This window comes from Crocuta crocuta, unplaced genomic scaffold (assembly GCF_008692635.1).
Source record: "Crocuta crocuta isolate KB4526 unplaced genomic scaffold, BGI_CrCroc_1.0 scaffold282, whole genome shotgun sequence".
NCBI classification, from domain to species: domain Eukaryota; kingdom Metazoa; phylum Chordata; class Mammalia; order Carnivora; family Hyaenidae; genus Crocuta; species Crocuta crocuta.
Window position 1 is genome coordinate 7074964 of NW_027529174.1, and position 22052 is coordinate 7097015.

Genomic DNA, 22052 nt, shown 5'->3' on the forward strand with positions numbered 1-22052 from the left:
TGTCAACTTTATATTACTTGATCTAATGAACCCAACTTAATAAATGTGTATCATGGTGCTAATATGTGGCCAACCACTGGGAATCTAGTGATAGGCAAAACAGGTCATGGACCTTGCAGGCTCCTAGGGAAGACCGGCACAATGCAAATAATTGTGCAGGTCAGTGTCTACCCATGGAGTGACATCGGCCAGGAGGGAAAATTCAGGGACTTCCGTGCCGTAGATGAGATGCATGTGCTGGGACAGGGCCTCAGGGAAGTTTCCCTGAGGAAGAGACGTTGGAGCTAAGATCTGAGGAAGGAGTGGAGTCGACTTGATGAGCACAAGTGGGAAAAAGCACTCTGGACACAAGGATCTGCTTGTCCAAAGGTCCCAGGGAGGAAAGGAGCAAGTCATATATGTAGGGAACCAGGAGAAGGCCACTCTGATTAGAGCCAGAAGTGAAGGGGAGGGTGCTACGTCAGAATACTGTCACCAGCATCACAGGCTGGCTCTGCTAGGAAGACGAGGGAGGGAGGGAAGCAGAAGCCACCCCTACTGAAGATTCAGGCCTCCACAGCCCTCCAGCTCTGCTCTTAGCCCTGCTGTCTAGTCTCTCTGAAGCTCCAGTGATACTAACCTGTGCCCCCCCCTCCACCCCGCCCCACTCCAGCATTTGTGTACTCTGCTGTCTGCTTGGGAAACCCATTCTACCTTCTTTTTTAAATTTATTTTTTTATTTTTTAATGTTTATTTTTGAGAGAGGGAAAGAGACAGAGTGCGAGTAGGGGAGGGGCGGAAAGAGAGAGGGCGACATAGAATCCAAAGCAGGCTGGAGGCTCTGAGTTGTCAGCCACAGAACCCAACGCAGGGCTTGAACTCCTGAGCTGTGAGATCATGACCTGAGCCAAAGTTGGACACTTAACCGACCAAGCAACCCAGATGCCCCAACCCATTCTACCTTCTTATGCCAACTTAACCCACCTGCCTTAAAAACCCCTTTGAAAAGCTTTCCCCTTATTGTTACTGCCTTCCACTTACCTTCAGCGGCACGGTGATCACACAGCCTTATAAGGTTCTGTTCATGGCCATAGCCCTGGTTGGAGTGCAAGCCATTTCACTTCTTTTACCTTTTAATGCCTCATGCCTCACCTGTCACATAAGCTTGTCACCTAGCGGATGCTCAATACCAGCTGAAATCATGAATGCAGGTTGTCTTACTAAAATTTTTTAGAGACTGGGGCACCTAGGTGGCTCAGTCGGTTAAGCATTCAACTTCAGCTCAGGTCATGATCTCATGGTTTGTGGGTTCGAGCCCCGCGTTGGGCTCTGTGCTGACGGCTCAGAGCCTGTTTCAGATTCTGTGTCTCCCTCTGTCTCTGCCCCTCCCCACTCATTCTCTGTCTCTCAAAACTGAATAAATGCTAAAAAAAATTTTTTTTTTAATCCTTTAAGAGACAAAATGCATGGATATTCTCCTGGCTTACCTTGAAAAAAATGGTTTGCCCCTGATGATAGTAAAAACAAAAAAAAAGAATGGCATCTCTTTTCTTCAAGGCTATGATATATACTGTTGCACATTAATGGGAAGGAAAGAGTCCAGTATAATAAACATTGTGTGAGAATTATAGATAAGAAGTATGTTATGTATACTTATACATACTGTTATTTAGACTTAAAAATGTCTTGCAAGATTTTCTAGATTCCAGAGGACATGTCTGAAAATAACTGACTATAATGAGCAAGAGCTAGAAAGAGAATGGGCAATAATTTATTACCTTATCCATTTAACCTACAAATGACCAGGAAATCAATGGGAAAAGCAGTTTCCTTTCTACAAACCGTAAGGAAAAGCCATTAGGCTGATGTTACTGCTTTCATTCATTTGGAAACAAGAAACCCAATTCTCAGGTCATCATAGCTAGGCCAGTGATACTTTCCAAGGACAGACAGAAAATGTAGATAGCAGCTGCATATGATTTGCACCATGATAAAGTATCCTTATTGTATTGGTGTTGAGGCCCTATTTATTTTTAGGAAAAGGATTTTCCTTACAGGGAAGAATAATAGAGTTGGGTGCAAATGAGTCCTTAAAATAAGATCACTTGATATTCAAAATTCCAAGATCATTATGTTGGCCTTTCTCTCCAACCACTTAAATTTTATGCTGTAATCAAGTTTATTCACCCATGTAAACATAAAACCCCCCATTAAAAGCCGCAATCACCTGTTTGGTAGGCTAGGTTGCCTCTATTTCTTCATTCCTACAGAATCCTTTTCGGAATAACGATGTTGTCTTTAGTTGCCAGGAAAATTAATCCAGAAAGTTACATATTTAACATGGGTGCAGTATTTTTGGAGAAATTGGAAGGGAAGGGAATTAAAGTTGTGTCCACTCTACTCCACCAGACATTCTTGATACCTTCGTTCCCAGTGTAAGGAATTTACAGATGATGAAAGCAAATGTGCCTTTCCCCCCACTGTAGGTCAGACTCCGTGTCAAGAAGGCGACCAAAGGTGTGTCTACAATTCCTGCCTTGATTCATGTGGCGGTAGCTCCCTTTGTGACCCGAACAACAGTCTAAATAACTGTAGTAAGTACAGCGGCTGACAAATGCAATCACCTTATCAGGATGTATATTTGGCTTTTTCCTTTTGAATTGACATTAGAATGTTGAAATCTCTGGAATCCCTCCAAATCTCTGTGTGTGTGTGTGTGTGTGTGTACATATATATGCATATTTCTTTTCTCCTTTTTTAAAGGTTGTGTGTGGTAGCAGAAAAAGAAACAAAATGGTCTTAGTTAACCGAAATCAGAAACAAATGTGTCATTGTGAACAGCCTATAAATCCACCTTGCTTAACATCATTACCATTATTTTCGATTCAACATCAGCTCCTATATGTTACTTTCTTGGCTCCATCTATGGGCAGATGCTATCTTTCTTCTGTCTGAAAGCACAGCTTCAAAAATAGAAACTTTATCCAAGAAGGGAATACGAAGGTCATCTAGACAGCCACATACAACCGTGGCAGGTCTGTTCTCCTAATAAAATGTATTCTCACCTTTCCGGGAACTTTGCTGGCCTGGGATGATCTTGAGGCTGTTATGTAAATTTGCTTTGGTGACAAATGGTGTAAACAGGCGGCTTTCTCTAAAGTAGCTCTCAGGAGAGGGAATTCCTGGGGGAGAGAGATTGGGCAGGGATCGCAGACGGCTGTATAGACTCTCTGGGAAATGGAAAAATGAATCAAAAAACCCTGAAAGACTCTGATTTCTAGTTATGAATTCTTTTCTGTGGCTCCACTTTCCTATTCTGCTCACTTCTTTCACTCTTTATAATGAATTTGTGGCCTCAGCTTCAGCTTGGGGCTTGAGGTTTAGAAGCAGGTCTGTCAGCTTTTCGTTTGCAAGAAAGTATAAAGGTCATCTCCCAGATGAAAGGCCAAAGGGTTCAGGTTCTAGTTTTACCCAGTGACCTTTCTGCGTCACTATAGGGCTTATAGGGGCTGCTCCTGTAACCACAGGAGTGTGAGGGAGGCAGCCAGTGAAAAACCCAGACTGAGGAGTTTTTGTTTATTTTCATGAGCACTTAATAACTCTTTAGGGAAGAGGACAATCCCCAGACCTTTTCCATTTCCATATGAGAGAACAGTTGAGATAGATATAAATCTAACCATTACGACATACTGACATTTTACTCACCCTAAACTGATGTAAATAAGTGTGTGTACATATCGCATGTATGTATCTGTATCTGTATGTTCTGGGTCCATTGTTTCACTTTGCTTTATCTCCTATTCTGCTCTGGAAGGTTTTCAGAATTATTTCTTTACTATACCTTGAACTTGGCATAAGTAATTTTAAACAGTGACAGTGTCATCTCCAGGATATGTGTTTATTATTAGTTCTGGGGGTTGTCAACATGGAATGGCACTTAATGTTAGATTCAAAAAACGTTGAAAGGGCAGTGTTAGCCTGTGTCAAATTTGGGTGGGGAGGAATTGACCGTATATTGTCCTACTTTCTCCATTTTTGAAATATGTGAGAATATAAAACTTTAAAATGTGTTACACCTGTCAAAAAGGGAAGTGGAAAGAAGGGCACTAGAGAACTCTGGCTCATGGCCAACTGGTATTTATAGCGTGCAGACAATGTTCCAGGCTCTGGGATGGGCACCAGGCACTTTAATGGTCAAGAAGGGAGACACGATTTCTGCCTTCCTGGAGGTAACTTTTTGGTATGGGAGATCATAGTGCCATCTTTCTACTCATGTATACTATTTTAGTTTTCTCTTTATGTTCTTTTTAAAATGTTTATTTCTTTATTTTGAGTGCAGGAGAGGGGCAGAGAAAGGTGGGGGGAGAGAGAATCCCAAGCAGGCTCCATGCTGTTAGTGCAGAGCCTCATGTGGGACTTGATCCCATGAACTGTGAGATCATGACCTGAGTGAAAATCAAGAGTCAGAGGCTTAGCTCACTGATCCACCCAGGCGGCCCTCTCTTTATATTCCTTAAATACACTCAAACAATGTTCCTAGCGTTCACGGTCTCATTAGCTTCCACATTCACCACAAATGTTCTTGCCAGGTTCTTCCCATATGTATTCAGCAGACATTTGATCATCCCATCTTCTGAGTTCCAGGCGCTGGGCTAGGCATTGGTCCCTCACTCCTTCTCTGTTATTAAAAATAGTGTATATCTCTAACTTCCAGTTGTGAGTAAAGACTTTTTTCCCTCATTTTTCCAAGAGCTCCATGATGGTATGTCTATAAAGTTGGTCAAGGAGCATCTTCTCTCAGAAAACATCATGCACTTGAAAATGTGATTAATTATTTGAAGATCTTTACCGTTAGAAAGACTATCATTACCTAGATTCAGAGGCATAACTACATAGCCCTGTCTTTCTCTGGCTCCATACTAATGGAAATGTGAGTTTGAAGAATGTGGATATTCTGTCTGATGAAGTCAGCCTAGTCCTGGAGTTGCTGGGATTCTAGTTCTTGAAGACACTTGTTCTTACTATCCCATAAAATATTATATAACTTACTAATGGTCCCTGAAGATACACTAACCAGGACCCAGACATCAGTATTTCTTAAATTTCCAGGTGATTCCAGTAGACAGCCAAGGTTGACAATGATACATTAGCAGTTTGTTCATTGCTAGGCTGCAAGGGTAGGGACATCCCTGAATTTAAAAAAATGTCTTCATAGTTTTTAAAGTTTTCAGTGAAGTCCATGGCTTATCTCAGACTCCCTGATATACCTACCTAAAAAAAAAAAAAAAAAGACTACAAACCACATCTCTGATGATATGGTTTACTGAGAAGATTGAAGTTTCACAGTATTCCCACAGCCGTGTACAATCCAGAATATTTAACATACTTATGCCTTCCTGGGAGGCAAAGTACAGACACATTCTTGCCTTAGATGTTAGGAGCAGGAATGTTATTTCCCCTCATGCTGGTGTGGGGGGCTAATCCTTACTTCCACATGGCTATATGCAATCCCAACAGCTGGGGAACCCTGTGGAAAGAGCAGCTCCTGGGCATATGTTCTCCCCCTCCTCTCTGTGTCGTTGGGCGCCATAGCTGTACGAAGCCAAGTAGGACTGTCATACTCCGGGAACTCTCAAGTTCCCTAGAGTGTTCCGTCAACTGTTACTGCTACATGTTGACTCACGATTTTTTTCCCTCCAATGCTGAGGAAGCAACAGACAGCTTTGTTCTTTGTCTAACTTCCAACTGACCCCCCAATTTACTGAGATCTCCTTGCAGTCTCTAGTTGGAAGGAACAGATTGTCTAGAGGTGCAGCAAGGAAGCCAGACAGTGTAATGGTTAAGGACTTCAGTCCTTGAGAGCAAATCATAGATGAGAGGAATGTTCTCTTTCTAAAAGCATTCTCAGCTAATGAGTGAAAAATAAATGATTGAATTAGAATTTTACCATTTAGGTGCACTAATTGGTTACCATTTGGTAACCAGTTGTTACCGTTTGGTAACATTAATCAGTGAATTAATGGGTCAAGGCACTGAACATCTACAGCTGCTGACATCACCAAAGGAGAGAAATCAGTTATACTTCGGCTTCTGATGAAAGAACACCATAGCATCTGTAGTCTTACCTGAGGGAGGAAGCTTCATCAACCCTCTGGATTCAGCTGCCAGTGTTCGGGAAATAGGAATGACAGGGGAATATATTTACTCACCAGGAATGAGTGGTCAGCAAATTTCAAACTCTGGCACACTCTACAGTCCAAATCTCTGGGTTCCTCAGTAGTTAAACTTCAATTAATAATAAAAGGATGGGGCATCTGGGAGGCTCAATCAACTAAGCATCTGACTCTCTTTAATTTTTTTATGTTTCTTTATTTATTTATTTACTGAGAGAGAGAGTATGAGCTGAGAGGAGCAGAGAGAAAGGGGGACAGAGGGTCTGAAGTGTGCTCTGTGCTGACAGCAGAGAGCCTGATGTGAGGCTCAAACTCCCAGACCACGAGATCATGACCTGAGCCAAAGTCGGTCAGTTAGCCGACTGAGCCACCCAGGTGCCCCCAAAGTGTCTGGATCTTGATTGAAGCTCAGGTCGTGATCTCAAAGTTGTGATCGCATCCTGTGCTGAGCATGGAGCCTGCTTGAGATTCTCTCTGTCTCTCTCTATCTCTCTTTCTCTCCTTTCTCTGTGCCTCCCCTGCTCACCAGTGCATACCCTCCCTTCTCTCAAAATAAAAAATTTTTAAGAAAAATTAAGGGATGGAGAAGACAAAACAAGTTTTAAAAAATGGGCAAGGCTTAACTCTAGTATTTAGGATGCAGTGCACACTTACACACTGTAAGAAGAGTAAGGATGTGGTGACTGTGAACTCAGTAGCTACTCTGTGGAGAAAGGAGAAGGTTGATAGAAGATAGGGTATATGGAGGGTCATCTGGGATGTCTGGCAAAGTTCAATTTCTTGATCTGGGTGGTAGGTACAGGGATGTTCACCCCATAAAACTCATCAAGCTATTAAAATTATTGATAAAAAATACAGAGTTTGAGGCAAAGATGAATCTTATAATATTGTATATACCCGTGCATGTTGAAAACAACATTTTCCTCATGTAAATGACATGATTTCCACGGGCCCCTGGGTGGCTCAGTCTGTTAATCGTCTGACTTCACTCAAGTCATGATCTTGCAGTTTGTGAGTCTGAGCCCTGCGTCAGGCCCTGTGCTGATAGCTCATAACCTGGAAGCCGCTTCAGATTCTGGGTCTGCCCCTCCCATGCTCCTGCTCTGTCTCTCTCTCTCAAAAATAAACATTAAAAAAATTCATGATTTCCAGTGGCTTCAGAGTATTTCATCCCTTCAAGGACGTAACATCATTAACAATTCCATCTTTAGGTTGAATTGAACAAACATATTTTCAGACTTTGAAAAGTGGGATATCATTAAGACTCCATTAGGATATTTATTAAATATAAATATTTATTATATTTTTTCAACAGATATTTATTAAACCTCATCTGTGTTCAGGACAATGTACTGATAAGCACGGCATCAAACTTGGATTAAAAACAGTTCTGCAGGATTTAAACATCCTCATGTTTGTAACACGACTGCCCTCTAGTGGCTGTCATAAATCAAGCTAGTGAGTGAGTCATTGTTTTAAGATAAAAAAGCTTACTGATACTGTAAATCATAGAACTTGAGAGTTTATATGCTGCAATCCTTAACAAGATTCAGTCGCCCTTACCACATTCAGTAGAGATCTCAAGAATAATATATGATTACAACTCCATCCTTTTATCTTTCTTGGCTCTGAAACACGCTGAAAGCTTATATCTCATCTCAAATCATTAATGTGGTAGTTTCCACATATTAAAGAGAAAAAAATATCCATGTGATAGGTCTACTAATCATCTAAATAAAGCATGCCAATAAAACGTTAAAACTTGATAGGGTGGAGAGGAAGAGATAGAAAGGAAAGGCATATACACGAAAAAAAGGACTGCATCAAAAATCTGTGTACGTCATCCCATTTTTGTAAAAAATATATTAAAGAAATTAGGGAAAAATTTGGTTAGAGCTGTATCTACTGACTTATAAGACAGTCATGATGAATAATTAAGAACAAAAGCAAATTGAGGAATCGTAGGAATGGTGGGTTCTACTCTGGCAGAAGCAAGCAAGCAACCTCTTTCTATGTGTGTAAACGCTTCTATGTAAATGCGTGTATGTAAATGCCTGTATGCAAATGCTTGTATGTAAATACATGTATGCAAATACTTGTATGTAAATGCATGCATGCAAATGCTTGTATGTAAATGCCTGTCTGAGCCAGTGAAAGTCATGGAAGGATTCAGACTCAGTCTGTTGTCTGTGAGGGTCAGTGAGAAAGGAGGGCAGGGAGTCCATGAACTTTTTTTTACACATCTTGCATTGTTTTTATTGTTATGAAGAACATGCATTTTTTGTAATATGAAATCCAAATATTTAAATGTTATTCTTCTTTCACAAATCAATGGACATGATACACTGAACCAGCCCCACACTCCTCTGCGTCTTTCTTTTCTCTCCACCCTGTATTCATCCTCAAGATTATGTTGGGACACCTGGGTGGCTCAGTCAGTTAAGCGTCCGACCTCAGCTCAGGTCATGATCTCACGGTTTGTGGGTTCGAGCCCCGCATCGGGCTCTGTGCTGACAGCTAGCTCAGCGCCTGGAGCCTGTTTCGGGTTCTGTGTCTCCCTCTCTCTCTGACCCTCCCCTGTTCACACTGTCTCTATTTCTCTCTCAAAAATAAATAAGACATTAAAAAAAAAGGTTATGTCAACTTTGCAATGTTACATTTTTTTCCAGTAAACAGAGCCTAATTACACTTTGTCCAGAAGGCTTTTTTTAAGTTTATTTATTTTGCAAGAGAAATTGAGAGAGAGAGAGTGCACGTGTACGAGCGGGAGAGGGCCAGAGAGAGAGAGGGAGAAACCCAAACTGGTGCAGCGCCCGATGTGGGGCTTGATCATGACTTGACCCAAAATCAAGAGTGAGAGGCTCAACCGACCGAGCCACCCAGGCGCCCCTGTCAGGAAGGCTTTTCATCAGACACCTTATCAATGTAATTTCCTCGAAGCCCTCAGATGCTTTAAAATGAGAAGTGGTCCCAGAGTGATGTTAATATTTCACCCCAGTCTTCATTACCAATCTATCTGCATGCATGCCACCTCTTGGTCAAATAATTAAACTTAATTGAATAATGACTCTTGATAAGGCCCGGAGTCTTTGGTGGGCCTGGGCTGATTCACCAACACACTTGCTTGGTTGCCTCCCACCTCCCGGGAGTGTGACACGACTCCTGCAAACAGAGAGAGGAAACAGGGAGACTTCCTACCGCAGTTCCCTAAATCCCATTGTCCTGGAAAGGTTTCCTGTGCTGTTATCGTCTGCCTGGTCCCTCTGGCCTCTTAGCATTTTTTAACACTGCTGTCCTATCCTCATGTTATACAACAGCTACCAGAAAATGTGTCTTTCTTCCTATAAAAATTGCAGAGTGCCTTAATGGCAGGGACTGTCTTTTTTGTGATTTTTGCATTTTAAGTGCCCAGGAGGGTTCCCGACACTGTCCTCGCCCCCCAATTTTTTCCTTCCTCCATTCTGGCGCTGTGCTAGGTACAGACTTTGAGATCAAGAAATAAAGTCTCAGTTCTCAAAAATCTCTAACTTACGTGGGGGACACAAGTAAGTAAAGAATCCAGTCGAGGACAATGAGTGTGTGGTAGGAACATGCCTAAGGTGATGTGGTGCTCAGCACCTACTGGGAGGGGGAGGGGGAGAGTGGTTGGCTGGGAAGGCTACCCAGAAGAGGTGAGCATGCTGAGGCCTTCAGGCCAAGGAGGAGCTCGTCTGGTGGAGAAGATGGGAAAGGATCATTCCAGGCAGCAGGTGTTGTATACACCTGGCAGCTAGAACCGTGACTGCATTTAAGGGGTGATTACAAGTATGTCAGGGAAAGATGAGAGAAGAGCTAACCGGGCCCACAGACGCATGTAATTCTTAACATATTTGTTGTCACTGAAGAAATTCCGCTGACGAAACAGTCTTTGGTGGTGAGTCTGGAAAGTTAGGCTGTGGTTGGAGTCTGAGACAGTCTTGGATGCCAAGCTGAAGGGTTAGTATTTTGTCTCCTACCCATGGGTAGCTAATGAGAGCTCAGCCTTCTCTTGTCTTGAAATATTGTAGCCTTATGTTTAAATCGACTGATCAACAATCAAAATGTATAGAAAGAAATAACCGAACTTTATTTAACCAAATTCATTGATTTTTTTTAAATGGCTGTGAAAATGAGGGGATATATTCATTAAGAACTAATAAATGATTGGGGTGCTGGGTGGTTCAGTTGGTTAAGCATCCAGCTCTTGACCTCAGCTCAGGTCTTGATCTCACAGATCTCAGCTCAGGTTTTGAATCTCAGGGTCATAAGTTCAAGCCCCACATCGGGCTCTGCACTGGTCATGAAGTCTACTTAAAAACAAAATTAAAAAAAAAAAGAAGTAATAAATAAATCAGAAGACAAAATGGGTAAAAGGAAATACAAAGGAGAGTCACCTTCAGATAGATTGAGCCAAGGGAAAAATGAAAAAAGACTTTCTATAACATACAAAATGATTCTTGGTTTGGTAGTTCTTTAACCAAATTATTTACCTTTCGATGGAAGTTATATACTGCTTGCATTCCAGTCTTTGTTTTTTTTTTTTTAAAGAAGATAAGATAGATTTCAATTTTGTAAGTTTTTAAGAAATTGTTTTGCATATGAAATTTACTATAGATAGATAGATGATAGATAGATAGATAGATAGATAGATAGATAGATAGATAGAGATAGAGATTTAGATGTAGACATAGATATATACCTGTATGTGTGTTTTGTTTTCTTGTTAGGTCAATGTGAACCAATCACGTTGGAACTCTGCATGAATTTACCCTACAACCATACAAATTATCCAAATTACCTTGGCCACAGGACTCAAAAGGAAGCATCCATCAGTTGGGAGTCCTCTCTTTTCCCTGCACTGGTTCAAACCAACTGTTACAAATACCTCATGTTCTTTGCTTGCACCATTTTGGTACCAAAGTGTGACGTGAACACAAGCCAGCGTATCCCACCTTGCAGGTAACCCAAGGGGTCTCCCCCAAGCACCCTCACTTCCCCTCAGGGAGAACCAAGTGGGCAGAGACTGAGTTTGAATTTAGACAAAGTCCATATGGCTAAGGAGCTCCATATTTAACAAATTATGTATTTAAATGGTAAAGAAATAGGAATTCGAAAATGAATATTTGAATTCATTACTGAAGTACCACATGAGGGAGGCATGAACTACCTTTGATAATAGTTCACATACATTAATCCAATAAAATCATCCACATTTCATTTTGGTGGGTCAAGAAGTGTTCTGAAATGTGAGTTAACAGAAGATGGAGTGTATCTGCCTTTTTCTCTGGCAACATGGATGTGTTTAAAATGCTGCCTCCTCACGTGCACCCCAGTGTTCATAGCAGCGCTTTCAACAATGGCCAAAGCATGGAAAAAGCCCAAATGTCCATCAACTGATGAATGGATAAAGAAGATGTGGTTTATCTATACAATGGAATACTACTTGGCAATGAGAAGGAATGAAATCTTGCCATTTGCAACAAAGTGGATGGAACTCGAGGGTATTATGCTGAGTGAAATAAGTCAGTCAGAGAAAGACAGATAATCATGTTTTCACTCATATGTGGAACTTGAGAACTTAACAGAAGACCATGCAGAAAGGGAAGGGGAAAAAATAGTTTCAAACGGAGAAGGAGGCAAACCCATAAGAGACTCTTAAATACAGGGAACAAACTGAGGGTTGGTGGAGGGAGAGGGGGCAGGGGAGAGGGGAAACTGGGGTGATGGGCATGGAGGAGGGCACTTGTTGGGATGAGCACTAGGTGCTGTATGTAAGCAATGAATCAAGGGAATTTAACCCTGAAACCAAGAGCACAGTGTATATACTGTATGTTAGCCAACTTGACAATAAATTATATTAAAATTTAAATAAAATGCTGCCTCCAGATAGCACTCAAAAGTTAGAGACAAAGGGGCACCTGAGTGGCACAGTTGGTTGAATGTGAGACTTTGACTCACGATTCGTGAGTTCAAGCCCCACATCAGGCTCACTGCTGTCAGCGCACAGCCTGCTTCAGATCCTCTGTTCTTCTCTCTCTGTTCTTCCCCTGCTTGCGCTCTCTCAAAAATAACTAAACGTTTAAAAAAAAAAGTTAGGGACATTACATAAGGTATGGCCTGATGGTTGGCCAGGCTACCTGTTTGGATGAAGTAAGGGGCAGGATTTCAAGCCTGCAGCTTAGATTTAGAATGAGCGATGTCCTACTTCAGGGTAAGAGCACTACTCCCGAGTCCACTGTCTGGTCCACGTGCTGGTGATCCCTCCCTGCCTAATGGCCTGGGACAGATTCTTCTGTCTCCCTCAGTGCCGGGTCTTCTACTTCTGTCTGTGAAATCAAGAGAGTAAGGGTTGTTGGGAGAGTAAGTGAATGTGCATAAATGTGAAGCCTTCTGACTGGTGGCTGGGAGTGAACGTCAGCTCTGATGGTGGGAGAGGAACACTACTGTCTAGTGGCAGTTGGTGTCTGTCCTGTGCCGTGTGTTGCGGTGTAGTCATAGACGGTGCCGTTACAAGAGGTGGTCACAGAGGTGGGCTGCCGCATTCTCCACCCTGTTTTCCATCAAGGGGTGAATATATAGACATGTTTGTCCGAATGTGAGCACTAACTATGGAAACCCTATGTTGGGATCAGAAGTCACTTAGAGCTTTAAGAAAAAGCAGTAATATCAATACAGTGGACAGATGGGAAAACAATAAATTAAATACCCAATATCTAATGGATGACAAGGAGGAGGCATTTATAGAGGACAGGAAACAATAAAATTTCAAAATGAGTTGGGGAACTAATAAATTAACCGAACAGAGTAAAAGTTAATGTTGCCTTGTGCATACATATTTCTGAAAACTTCTGGAAAATGCTTTTTAAAGTATCCCTAATAAAACATCTACCCATTTTATGTGAAAAACTTACGTCTCAATTTTATTCCACTTTTGCTAAGCAAGGTCAAGGATAGTGCATAATCACTTCTGATAATACTTAAAAAATGCTTGGCTTGATTTTCTTTTCATATGTATAAAAAATTTCCCTAATGCAGTATTCTCTGGAACAAATTTACATCCACACATGATTTATAATTTCAGGGCTTATGTTTCATATGAAAATGCCCAAGATGAGTCTGAAATGTTATCCAATCAATATTTTAGTGAACTTCCTTTAGATACTTTAGTTCTGTTTCTCAGATCTACAAGTACATCTGTCATTTTCAGTGGCTTTCAAAATGAATTTTACATTTTGATTTTGTTTATTAGGGTTTTTTTTATGTTCTGTTAAGAATAATATACTGATATGTTCATGAAGCAATGTTGCTTTTGCCAAGCTTGCTTATTGATTTTTAAATTTCATTTAAAAATTCTTTTAACATTTATTTATTTATTTATTTTTAATGTTTTATTTATTTCTGAGAGAGACAGAGAGACAGCGTGAGCAGGGCAGGATCAGAGAGAGAGGGAGATACAGAATCTGACGCAGGCTCCAGGCTCTGAGCTAGCTGTCAGCACAGAGCCCAACATGGGGCTCGAACCCACGAACCATGAGATCATGACCTGAGCCGAAATCGGATGCTTAACCGACTGAGCCACCCAGGCGCCCCTTAACATTTATTTTGGAGAGGGAGAGAGACAGAGACAGTGTGAGCAGGGGAGGGACAGAAAGAGGGAGAGAGGCAGAGAGAGGGGGAGACACAGAGTCTGAAGCAAGCTCCAGGCTCTGCGCTGACTGGCCGACAGCATTGAGGCTGATGTGGGGCTGGAACCCACATACCGTGAGATCATGACCTGAGCCGAGGTTGGACATTTAACCGACTGAGCCACCCAGGCTCCCCTAAAAATTTTATGAGTCAGAAGACTCCTGGGTGGCTCAGGTTAAGTGCCTGACTTTGGCTCAGGTCATGATCTCACAGTTTGTGAGTTCGAGCCCTGCATCAGGCTCTGTGCTATCAGTGCGGAGCCTGCTTGGGATCCTCTGCCCCCTCTCTCTCTACCCTTCCCCCTCCATGCATGCATGTGCTCTTTCTCTCTCTCTCCAAAGTAAATATTAAAAAAATTCTTCAAGGGGCACCTGGGTGGCTCATCGGTTAAGTGTCCGACTTTAGCTTAGGTCATGATCTCATGGCTCTGTGCTGACAGCTCTGTGCTGACAGCTCAGAGCCTGGAGCCTGCTTCAGATTCTGTTGTCTCCCTCTCTCTCTGCCCCTTCCCCATTCAACCTCTCTCTTTCTCTCCCTGTGCTCCTCCCCCACTGGTTCTTTCTCTCTCTCCCCCTCAAGAAAAAATATATACATGCTTTGTACAAATGTGATAAAACACATGAAAGCACCTAGCACAATGCTTAGTGTGTATTTTCTTTACAAAGCAAAAGAAACAAACACAGTTTATTTTAGCTGACTTGGGCTCAGTATAGATGGGTTTGGGGAGGTATCAAGCTTTTCAACACTAGTGGTCCAAGTTTAAGTGATGCTAGCAGTGCCTTAGGTAAGCCAAGTTGGCACATGGAATGGCTCACATGGCTGTTCACCAGAGGGAGAGACCTCTGAGGTTGAGCGTATGGTATAGACTCCATGACCCTTGGTGGGAGACTCTCCAAACTGATGTCGGGAACTTCCTGACTTGCCATAAAAGCATCGGAGAATGTGTCTGCCTGAAAGACAGAAGAGAGAATGCAAAAAGCAAACTACAGAAGAGAATCTGTTCAAGGGCATAAACTTGCAACTAATTGATATATAGGTCCTGGAGATCTTACACAAAATATAGTGAATATAGGCAACAATATTGTATTATAATCATCAAACTTCCTAAGAATCTGGATCTTAACTTTTCTAACCACAAAAGAGAAATGATAATTATGTGATGTGATAGAGGTTCTATCATCACATTATAATAAATAAATGTTATCAAATCAACATGTTTTACACTTAAATATACATCATGTTATAGGTGAAATATATTTCAATAAAAATACACACAGCAAAGTTTTATTTCTGTTTCTTCAGTGAAGTTTCTTTTGGTGAAATTATGTTGCTGGCATGAATTTCCTTTGTGGAAGTATTATTCTTTTTGTTTTCTGAATATCTGTTATGTATCTGTGCATCTATATATATTGGTATACACACTCACCTGATATACACATAGACCCATATGCGTGCAGAATTAGAACCCTACGGTATGCCTAACATACCATTTCAGATGTAGCTATTTCTGTTTCTTGTGTTTAATCTTTCTTACTCTTTCAGAGCACTGTGTGAGCACTCCAAAGAACACTGTGAGTCTGTTCTTGGGATCGTGGGCCTTCAGTGGCCAGAAGATACAGATTGCAGTCAATTTCCAGAGGAACATTCAGACAACCAAACTTGCCTAATGCCTGATGCAGATGTGGAAGGTTAATGTTTAAATTAATTACCATGAGTTATCTAACATGGACAAATAGATCAGCTACCTTCTCACATTTCTCTGTTGTTATTATTCTTGTTGCATTCTATTAGTTGTCAATCAGGTGGTGGCATGGGTGAGTGAGTCTATGCACTTGATTACACTGAAGAATTTGGTGCTGATCTGTTAAACATTGTCTTCACTTTAAAAATAAATTGCAGAGATGTATGTAATTTTCCAGGTACTTATCTTAACCATACTCAACTCACAGAGCCCATTATACTAGGGGTCCTGAAGGTAATGGTGAACATCAGGCCTTGGTTACTTCAAGTTTAAAGTTTTTAGAGACTTTGACAACATAGGATCATCAAGTAGAGAAATGGAATCAGGGACCTGCCCACCTGGTAGAAGGATTAGAACTGGAAACAATTTGAACACATCAAGAGCAGCTAGGTAGTTAGAAGCATTGTCCCCATGGGTTATTTCAGACCCTGGCAATCCATCGAATGGACATGGTTGTCCATTCGGGAAGGTGGTTAATTGCTGGAAAGCAAAAAGATACTCAACAACCGACAGGAGAGACGATGCCAAGGGTGAAGGAGAAAGATCCCGATCAGCAAGCAGAGAGAGCCAAGCTAACTTTGGTTGGCTCAGCTTTGTAGAAGACTATCTTCTCTTCAGGACTAGCTCCTTGGCAATAGCCCACCCATAAATAGATAAATCAGTTGATGGTCCCAGGTTTTCTGTGTATCGAATATAAAACGGCTCTTTTTTTTTTTTTAACAGAATGCTCACCTAGTCACTTCAAGTGTGGCTCTGGACGGTGCGTTCTGGCTTCCAGAAGGTGTGATGGCCAGGCTGACTGTGACGATGACAGTGATGAAGAAAACTGTGGTATGTGTGTGAGATGACACTTTTCTGGAATATATGGTAATGCCTGCTTAAGATAAAAGACTGTATTTAAAAATGTCAGCCGTTCTGATAGTCATGAACATGAGGAATATTGAATGTTAACGCATTTACTTTTAATATTACCAAATGGCAAGGTATGACTTAATAGGTATTTTTTCTGCTAACTCTATTGACTTTCCCTAAATTATACTTCTGTTTATGACCTTGATGATATATGTGCAAAATCCTCAGTAAAAGGAGAAGCACTTCACAATGTAAGGGATTATTTTTATTATTAGAGATGTTAAAGCAGTTGTCACCTGTTTAAAAGTCAGAATAATAGCGTCTTTGCATATGATTTCCATGTTGTTAAATAGGCATCTAGATACACAGGCAGAGTTCAGGCTCCGACATTCAAATTTAATTGGAATTCATTTTCATGCCCTCTCTGATTTTGTCTCTGTCGGCAAAGGATAAAACTCTTTCTGACATTTCTGCATGGAGTTCCAAAATCACCAATGGAAAGGCCCGAAATGCCAATGGTAATTTGAGTGGAGTGAATTCCCATTTTGTGTCCCTGCAAACCTCTGTACTTGTAACCTCAGAATGTGTCAGGAAATAGAAAGTGGGCAATGCTCTTTACTAAGCAATATTGTAGAATAAAGCAAAAACGATTCAAAGGCTCTCCAAAGAATAGTTTAATTATGATTACTTACCATGTTCTGCTTAAAAATGAATTGACGCTTTCATTAAAAGCACACAAGGCAATACATCTTTTGAAATCATTTTATTCTTTTGGCCTTTGAAATATGAAATACTGCCTGGTTTCCCAAGATGAATTTTCTGTAGTATACACTGTCCTTCTGGTCTAAACAACATGTCACAAGCAATACACGGAAACCCCATCAGTTGCTATAAATATGGACAAGTGCATCTTCTAGAAAATCAGAGCTGTCAGGATGATGGTCCAATGACCAGGGGTATTTCTGTTAGAGAAGAACATCCAGTGTTTTGAGAAGCTACTGTTGTTTGTTTGTTTGTAGTCTTTATGTGGAGAAATAAATCCGAACTGGTTGAATATCCCTTATGTAAGTGATTTGTTGAGAATCTATTGGCTTTGTTTGCTAAACTATGACTTCAATGGGTTATGGTATTCCAAGATACAGTTTTAAATGAATTAGCTTCGGGGCACCTTGGTGGCTCCGTCGGTTAAGCGTCTGACTTCAGCTCAGGTCACCATCTCATGGTTTATGGGTTCGGGCCCCACATTGGGCTCTGTCCTGAGAGCTCAGATCCTGGAACCTGCTTTGGATTCTGTGACTCCTTCTCTCTCTGCTTCTCCCCTACTTGTGCTCTGTCTCTCAAAAATAGATAAATGTAAAAAAAAATTAAAAATAAAATAAAATAGATTAGCTTTGATTACGTAAACAGATTACACGGCACTCCACTGGGCTGGCTGGACCTATATCTAAGTAGGGGATTAAGTCTATCAGTAGGGGGCTAAGTATTTGAGAAATGTAAAAACTTAGTTTTAAATGGTCGGAGTCCTAGGATATATTCTGCAAAAAGAAATTCAAAGCGCTGTTGGGTTTAAATGACCCTAAAGTATCAGATTTCTAGTTAGGTAAGGAGGTTTTTTTGTTTTTGTTTTTGTTTTTTTAATCAATACTTTGTTCGCACAATTAAAGGCAATCAGTTCACACCAGAAGGATAGAATCTGTTGTATCCCTATCAATACTCAATATATTGATGGCACTACTGACAGCTCTAGGTAAGGAAAGTTAAAAATGGGAGAGAAGGGAATACATTCAGACTTACATTAATTGCTCCGACAGTATCCAGTTATGAGAAAACTCTTACTAAGTTTTTCAAAGTGACCGATGATGGAAATGTTCCATACATTTCCCTTTGGGATGTATGTACACATTTGAATGGGCATGTATGATACTCTGGGAGAATAAGACACTTACAATGAAATAAAGAAGTCCTGTTGAGGAGGGCCCAATGAAGGACTCTGGGGAAATCTTTCAGCTCCCATTTCTCATTTTTTCAGTCTGTCCCTCCATTTCTGTGGGTAGGCATGGTACCATCCAGCAATGCAAACACCAGCGCTAGTGAAGCTGGCTTTCACCTCGAGCTTCATATAGTTTTGATTTATTCTGTCCATTGTGAAACTTAACGCGCCTAATGGCTTGGGCTTTCTTGAATAATGTGACAATTAACTATGAACTGTCACACACTGCAGATGCTCCAGAACTTCTAAAACCATTATAGGGGTTTCCTCTCAAAACAAGACTTATTTATTTACAAAACAATTGATGTGTTGGAAATTTATTTTGTGTTTCTTTGGCAAATCTGCAGGAGGAAAACGTGGTAGCTTTATAAATATGCTTTTAAAAAGCACCCCGTTTATAAATATGCTTTTAAAATACAGACTTCTCCTGCCATCCAGAAGTAGAGCATTCGTGTAAAAACTTTCATAAGCCAAAATTGTGTGAAATGAAGAAGCAACTACCATTGATTTAGGCAGAAAACATTTTGAGTGTACCCAGACCCTAAAAATATCCTCCTTTAGGCTTTCTGATACCTACCACACATCTTGTTAGTGGATGTACAAAATAAATCAAGACAGAGCAGAGATGCTCACGAAGGTCAGAGCTACGGTGGCTTGACGCTGAGTGTAGTTCCCAGGGAAGGGGCGTGGGGGCGCTACCCGCTGCTCGGGGTGTACGGTGCCTGCGTAAAGCCCCGCTGCAAAACAAATGCTGAAGCTGTTATTCTTTTTAACTCGCTGAAGCTATTTTCCTTTTTTCCCTTTTCGCTGTTTTTCATGAAAGCGACAATCCTCTTCCCATTTCGTTTGGTCAGTGAAAACAGTTGCTAGTAGGACTTTCCTAAAAGCCAAGTGGCGTGTTGCGAACTTTCGAAAAGAGAGGGATACCTGTCCATGCGTTAGGCTTTAGCAAATGACCAATGCTGCTCTGAAGCGTCATCTGCTCGTGTGGCAAATTTTTGTTAAAGTTGTTTGGACTGTGTAATTGCTAACGTAAACTGCCGTTGAAGACACTGCCAGTATTAGAGATGTTTTCAGCTACTGTTTGGAAGAATTGGGCAAATCTGAACACATCATGCCAGAATGGCTCCACGGGAGGGAAGCCTGGAAAGTGGGAGCGATTTATAGAGCCACTGCTGTGTCAGTACAGAAGTACGTCGTTGTCTTAAAAGCTGATGCTTTGCCATTAATCGAACATAAATTATATGGACAGAACTGTCAAAGTAGCAACTGGATGAAATAAGTTGATTTTCAATATACCCTTTTCCAAGCACTGATAGTAAACAGTGAAGGAAAAGGTGAAGATCTGGGCCAAGAATTGAACAGGAATGGCATAAAAGAAAGGCGAGCTGAGGGAAATAACAATGGATTACATTTCTGGACTTTGCCTTCATGCATAGATTTGAGTTTGTGAGACTTGAGATTAGATTTTGCTAACTCTATGTCCACAGTTTGAGTGGGCTACCACAGGAGCCAGGTGATAGGGGCAGCACTGTGTTTTCAATGGGACAGTTATATGGGAAGAGCGCTAAGACAGCTTCATTATATATACTGTCAAAATAAAACCCTTTATTACATAAATGCAGCATTACAATGACTAACTGATCTCTATTCTATACAAAAGAATATACACCATATGGAGAGAGACCGACAACAATACAAATACTCAAGTGTCATTAAGTGCCTTTCTGTTTATCCTCAAATGATTAAAACTCACCGGGCTCAGTGGGGCACCTGAGTGGCTCAGTTGGTTAGGCGTCGGACTTCAGATCATCATCTCACGGTCTTTGGGTTCAAGCCCCACATTGGACTCTGTGCTGACAGCTCAGAGCCTGGAGCCGTCCTCAGATTCTGTGTCTCCCTCTCTCTCTGCCCCTCCCTGCCTCATGCTCTGTCTCTCTCTGTCTCTGAAAAATGAATACACCTTGAGAAAATTTTTTAAATTGTTGGGCTCAATAAAATAAAATTTTCAACTATAATCTTTTCTCAGGATCAAAACCCCTTTGGGCTGCGTTCAAAGCCTCTGACCCTGATATTTGTGGGGTGACGGGCTGATTTTTAAAGTTTTCCAAAAGGCCTTTTTTTCCTAGCCCTTTGGACTCTTTACTAGTATTTCTATGACTTCTCACAGAGAATGGCTTACCTGGCATTTTTAGCAAATAGGAGTCTCCATGACTCTCTTTCTCTTTGCTCCTGGAAGACCCCGACTCTGCTCTGTAACTAGCATAACCCAAGTTTCACGCCGGATACCCACAAATGGGCTTTCTCTTCAGCTGTTTTGCTGCTTGGTTCCCTGCTTTGCTGTTTTATTTGGCATGTTGGGCAGGCAGCTTGAAATGTCAGGGGGTGCTCTGTGTAGACCGAGACTTGGATTTAAATCCCAACTCAGCACCTAGAGGCTGTGTGAGTTTTGGCCAGTCACTAATTTCTCCGGGCCTCTGTTTCCTCGCCTACAAAGGGTAGAGAACACCCACTTTGTCCTCCGGAGCTTGGAATGCTTACTCCGTGCCTTTACTCATTCCTCAGAAGGCAGTAACCAAGCACCCATCTGCCACGGGGCTAGCACATTTGGGGGGCAACTCCCCTCAAAGGTCACCCCAGGGATCTCCCTTGAGGGAAGGAGTCCTGTCTTTGGTCTTGTCGCTGACAGACCAAGGTCTTGTTTACGGCAGAGGAGATGAGGCTGGTGTGTCTTGTCCAAAGCACGAGCTGGGGAAAGCCCCTGGCCACACAGTAGACACGAGCAGCAGGGTGCTCTCTCATCCTGGAGGCTGAGCTTCTCTGGAGGCAGATGCCCCCCTCTCCGGGATGAGTCATGGAAGGCAGCCCCCAGCCTGCAGTTTAAAGCCCTTCCTATTTCCCCATCCTGCCTCCACGGAGCATGCTAAGCCAGCACATGTTGAAGAGGATGACATGGGGATGTCACCCCTAAACAGGGGAGGAGTTGGGAGGGGCTGCTGAGGACCCGCGAGCCCTACTGGTTGTGCTGGCATTGCTGTCCTGCAGGAGCTGCTGCTGCTCCTTGAGACTGGAGCTCCGTCACCCAGGGCTGCCCGCGCTGCAGGGGCCTCGAGCCTCATTGCTGCAGCTTCCCGTGCAGGCCCAAGATGGCTGCTTCCCGCCCGGTCTGGCCCCAGCAGCCCCAGGGTGCAGATTCACCTGGCCGCTTTTTTCTAATTTTTAAATTTTTTAAATGCTTTATTTATTGTTTTAATGTTTTATTGTTTTAATTGTTAAAATTGTTTTAATGTTTATTTATTTTTGAGAGAGAGAGTGTGCATGAGTGGGGAGGGAGGGAGACACAGAATCTGAAGCAGGCTCCAGGCTCTGAGCTGTCAGCACAGAGCCCGATGGGGGGCTGAACCCAGGAGCTGTGAGATCATGGCCGGAGCTGAAGTCGGTTGCTTAACCCACTGAGCCACCCAGGTGTCCCTAGATTCACCTTGCCTCTTGCCTTCTGACCAGTTCCTCCCTGAATATATATATATATATGTTTATTTTATTTATTTTGAGAAAGAGGGAGAGAGGGGAGGGGAGGGGCAGAGAGAGAGGGAGAGAATCCCAAGCAGGCTCC

At 42.0% G+C, this 22052-nt stretch overlaps 1 protein-coding gene across 3 annotated transcripts in view; it reads left to right on the top strand.

Annotated features, from left to right (window-relative positions):
• Positions 1-22052, top strand: part of CORIN (corin, serine peptidase) — a 244707-nt gene that overhangs the window by 168869 nt on the left and 53786 nt on the right. For all 3 annotated transcript variants that reach the window (XM_077757822.1, XM_077757821.1, XM_077757823.1), the window contains exons 10-13: positions 2466-2573; positions 10898-11129; positions 15399-15544; positions 16321-16428. In XM_077757822.1, coding sequence (XP_077613948.1) covers positions 2466-2573; positions 10898-11129; positions 15399-15544; positions 16321-16428 — 594 coding nt within the window. The remainder of the gene's footprint in view (positions 1-2465; positions 2574-10897; positions 11130-15398; positions 15545-16320; positions 16429-22052) is intronic.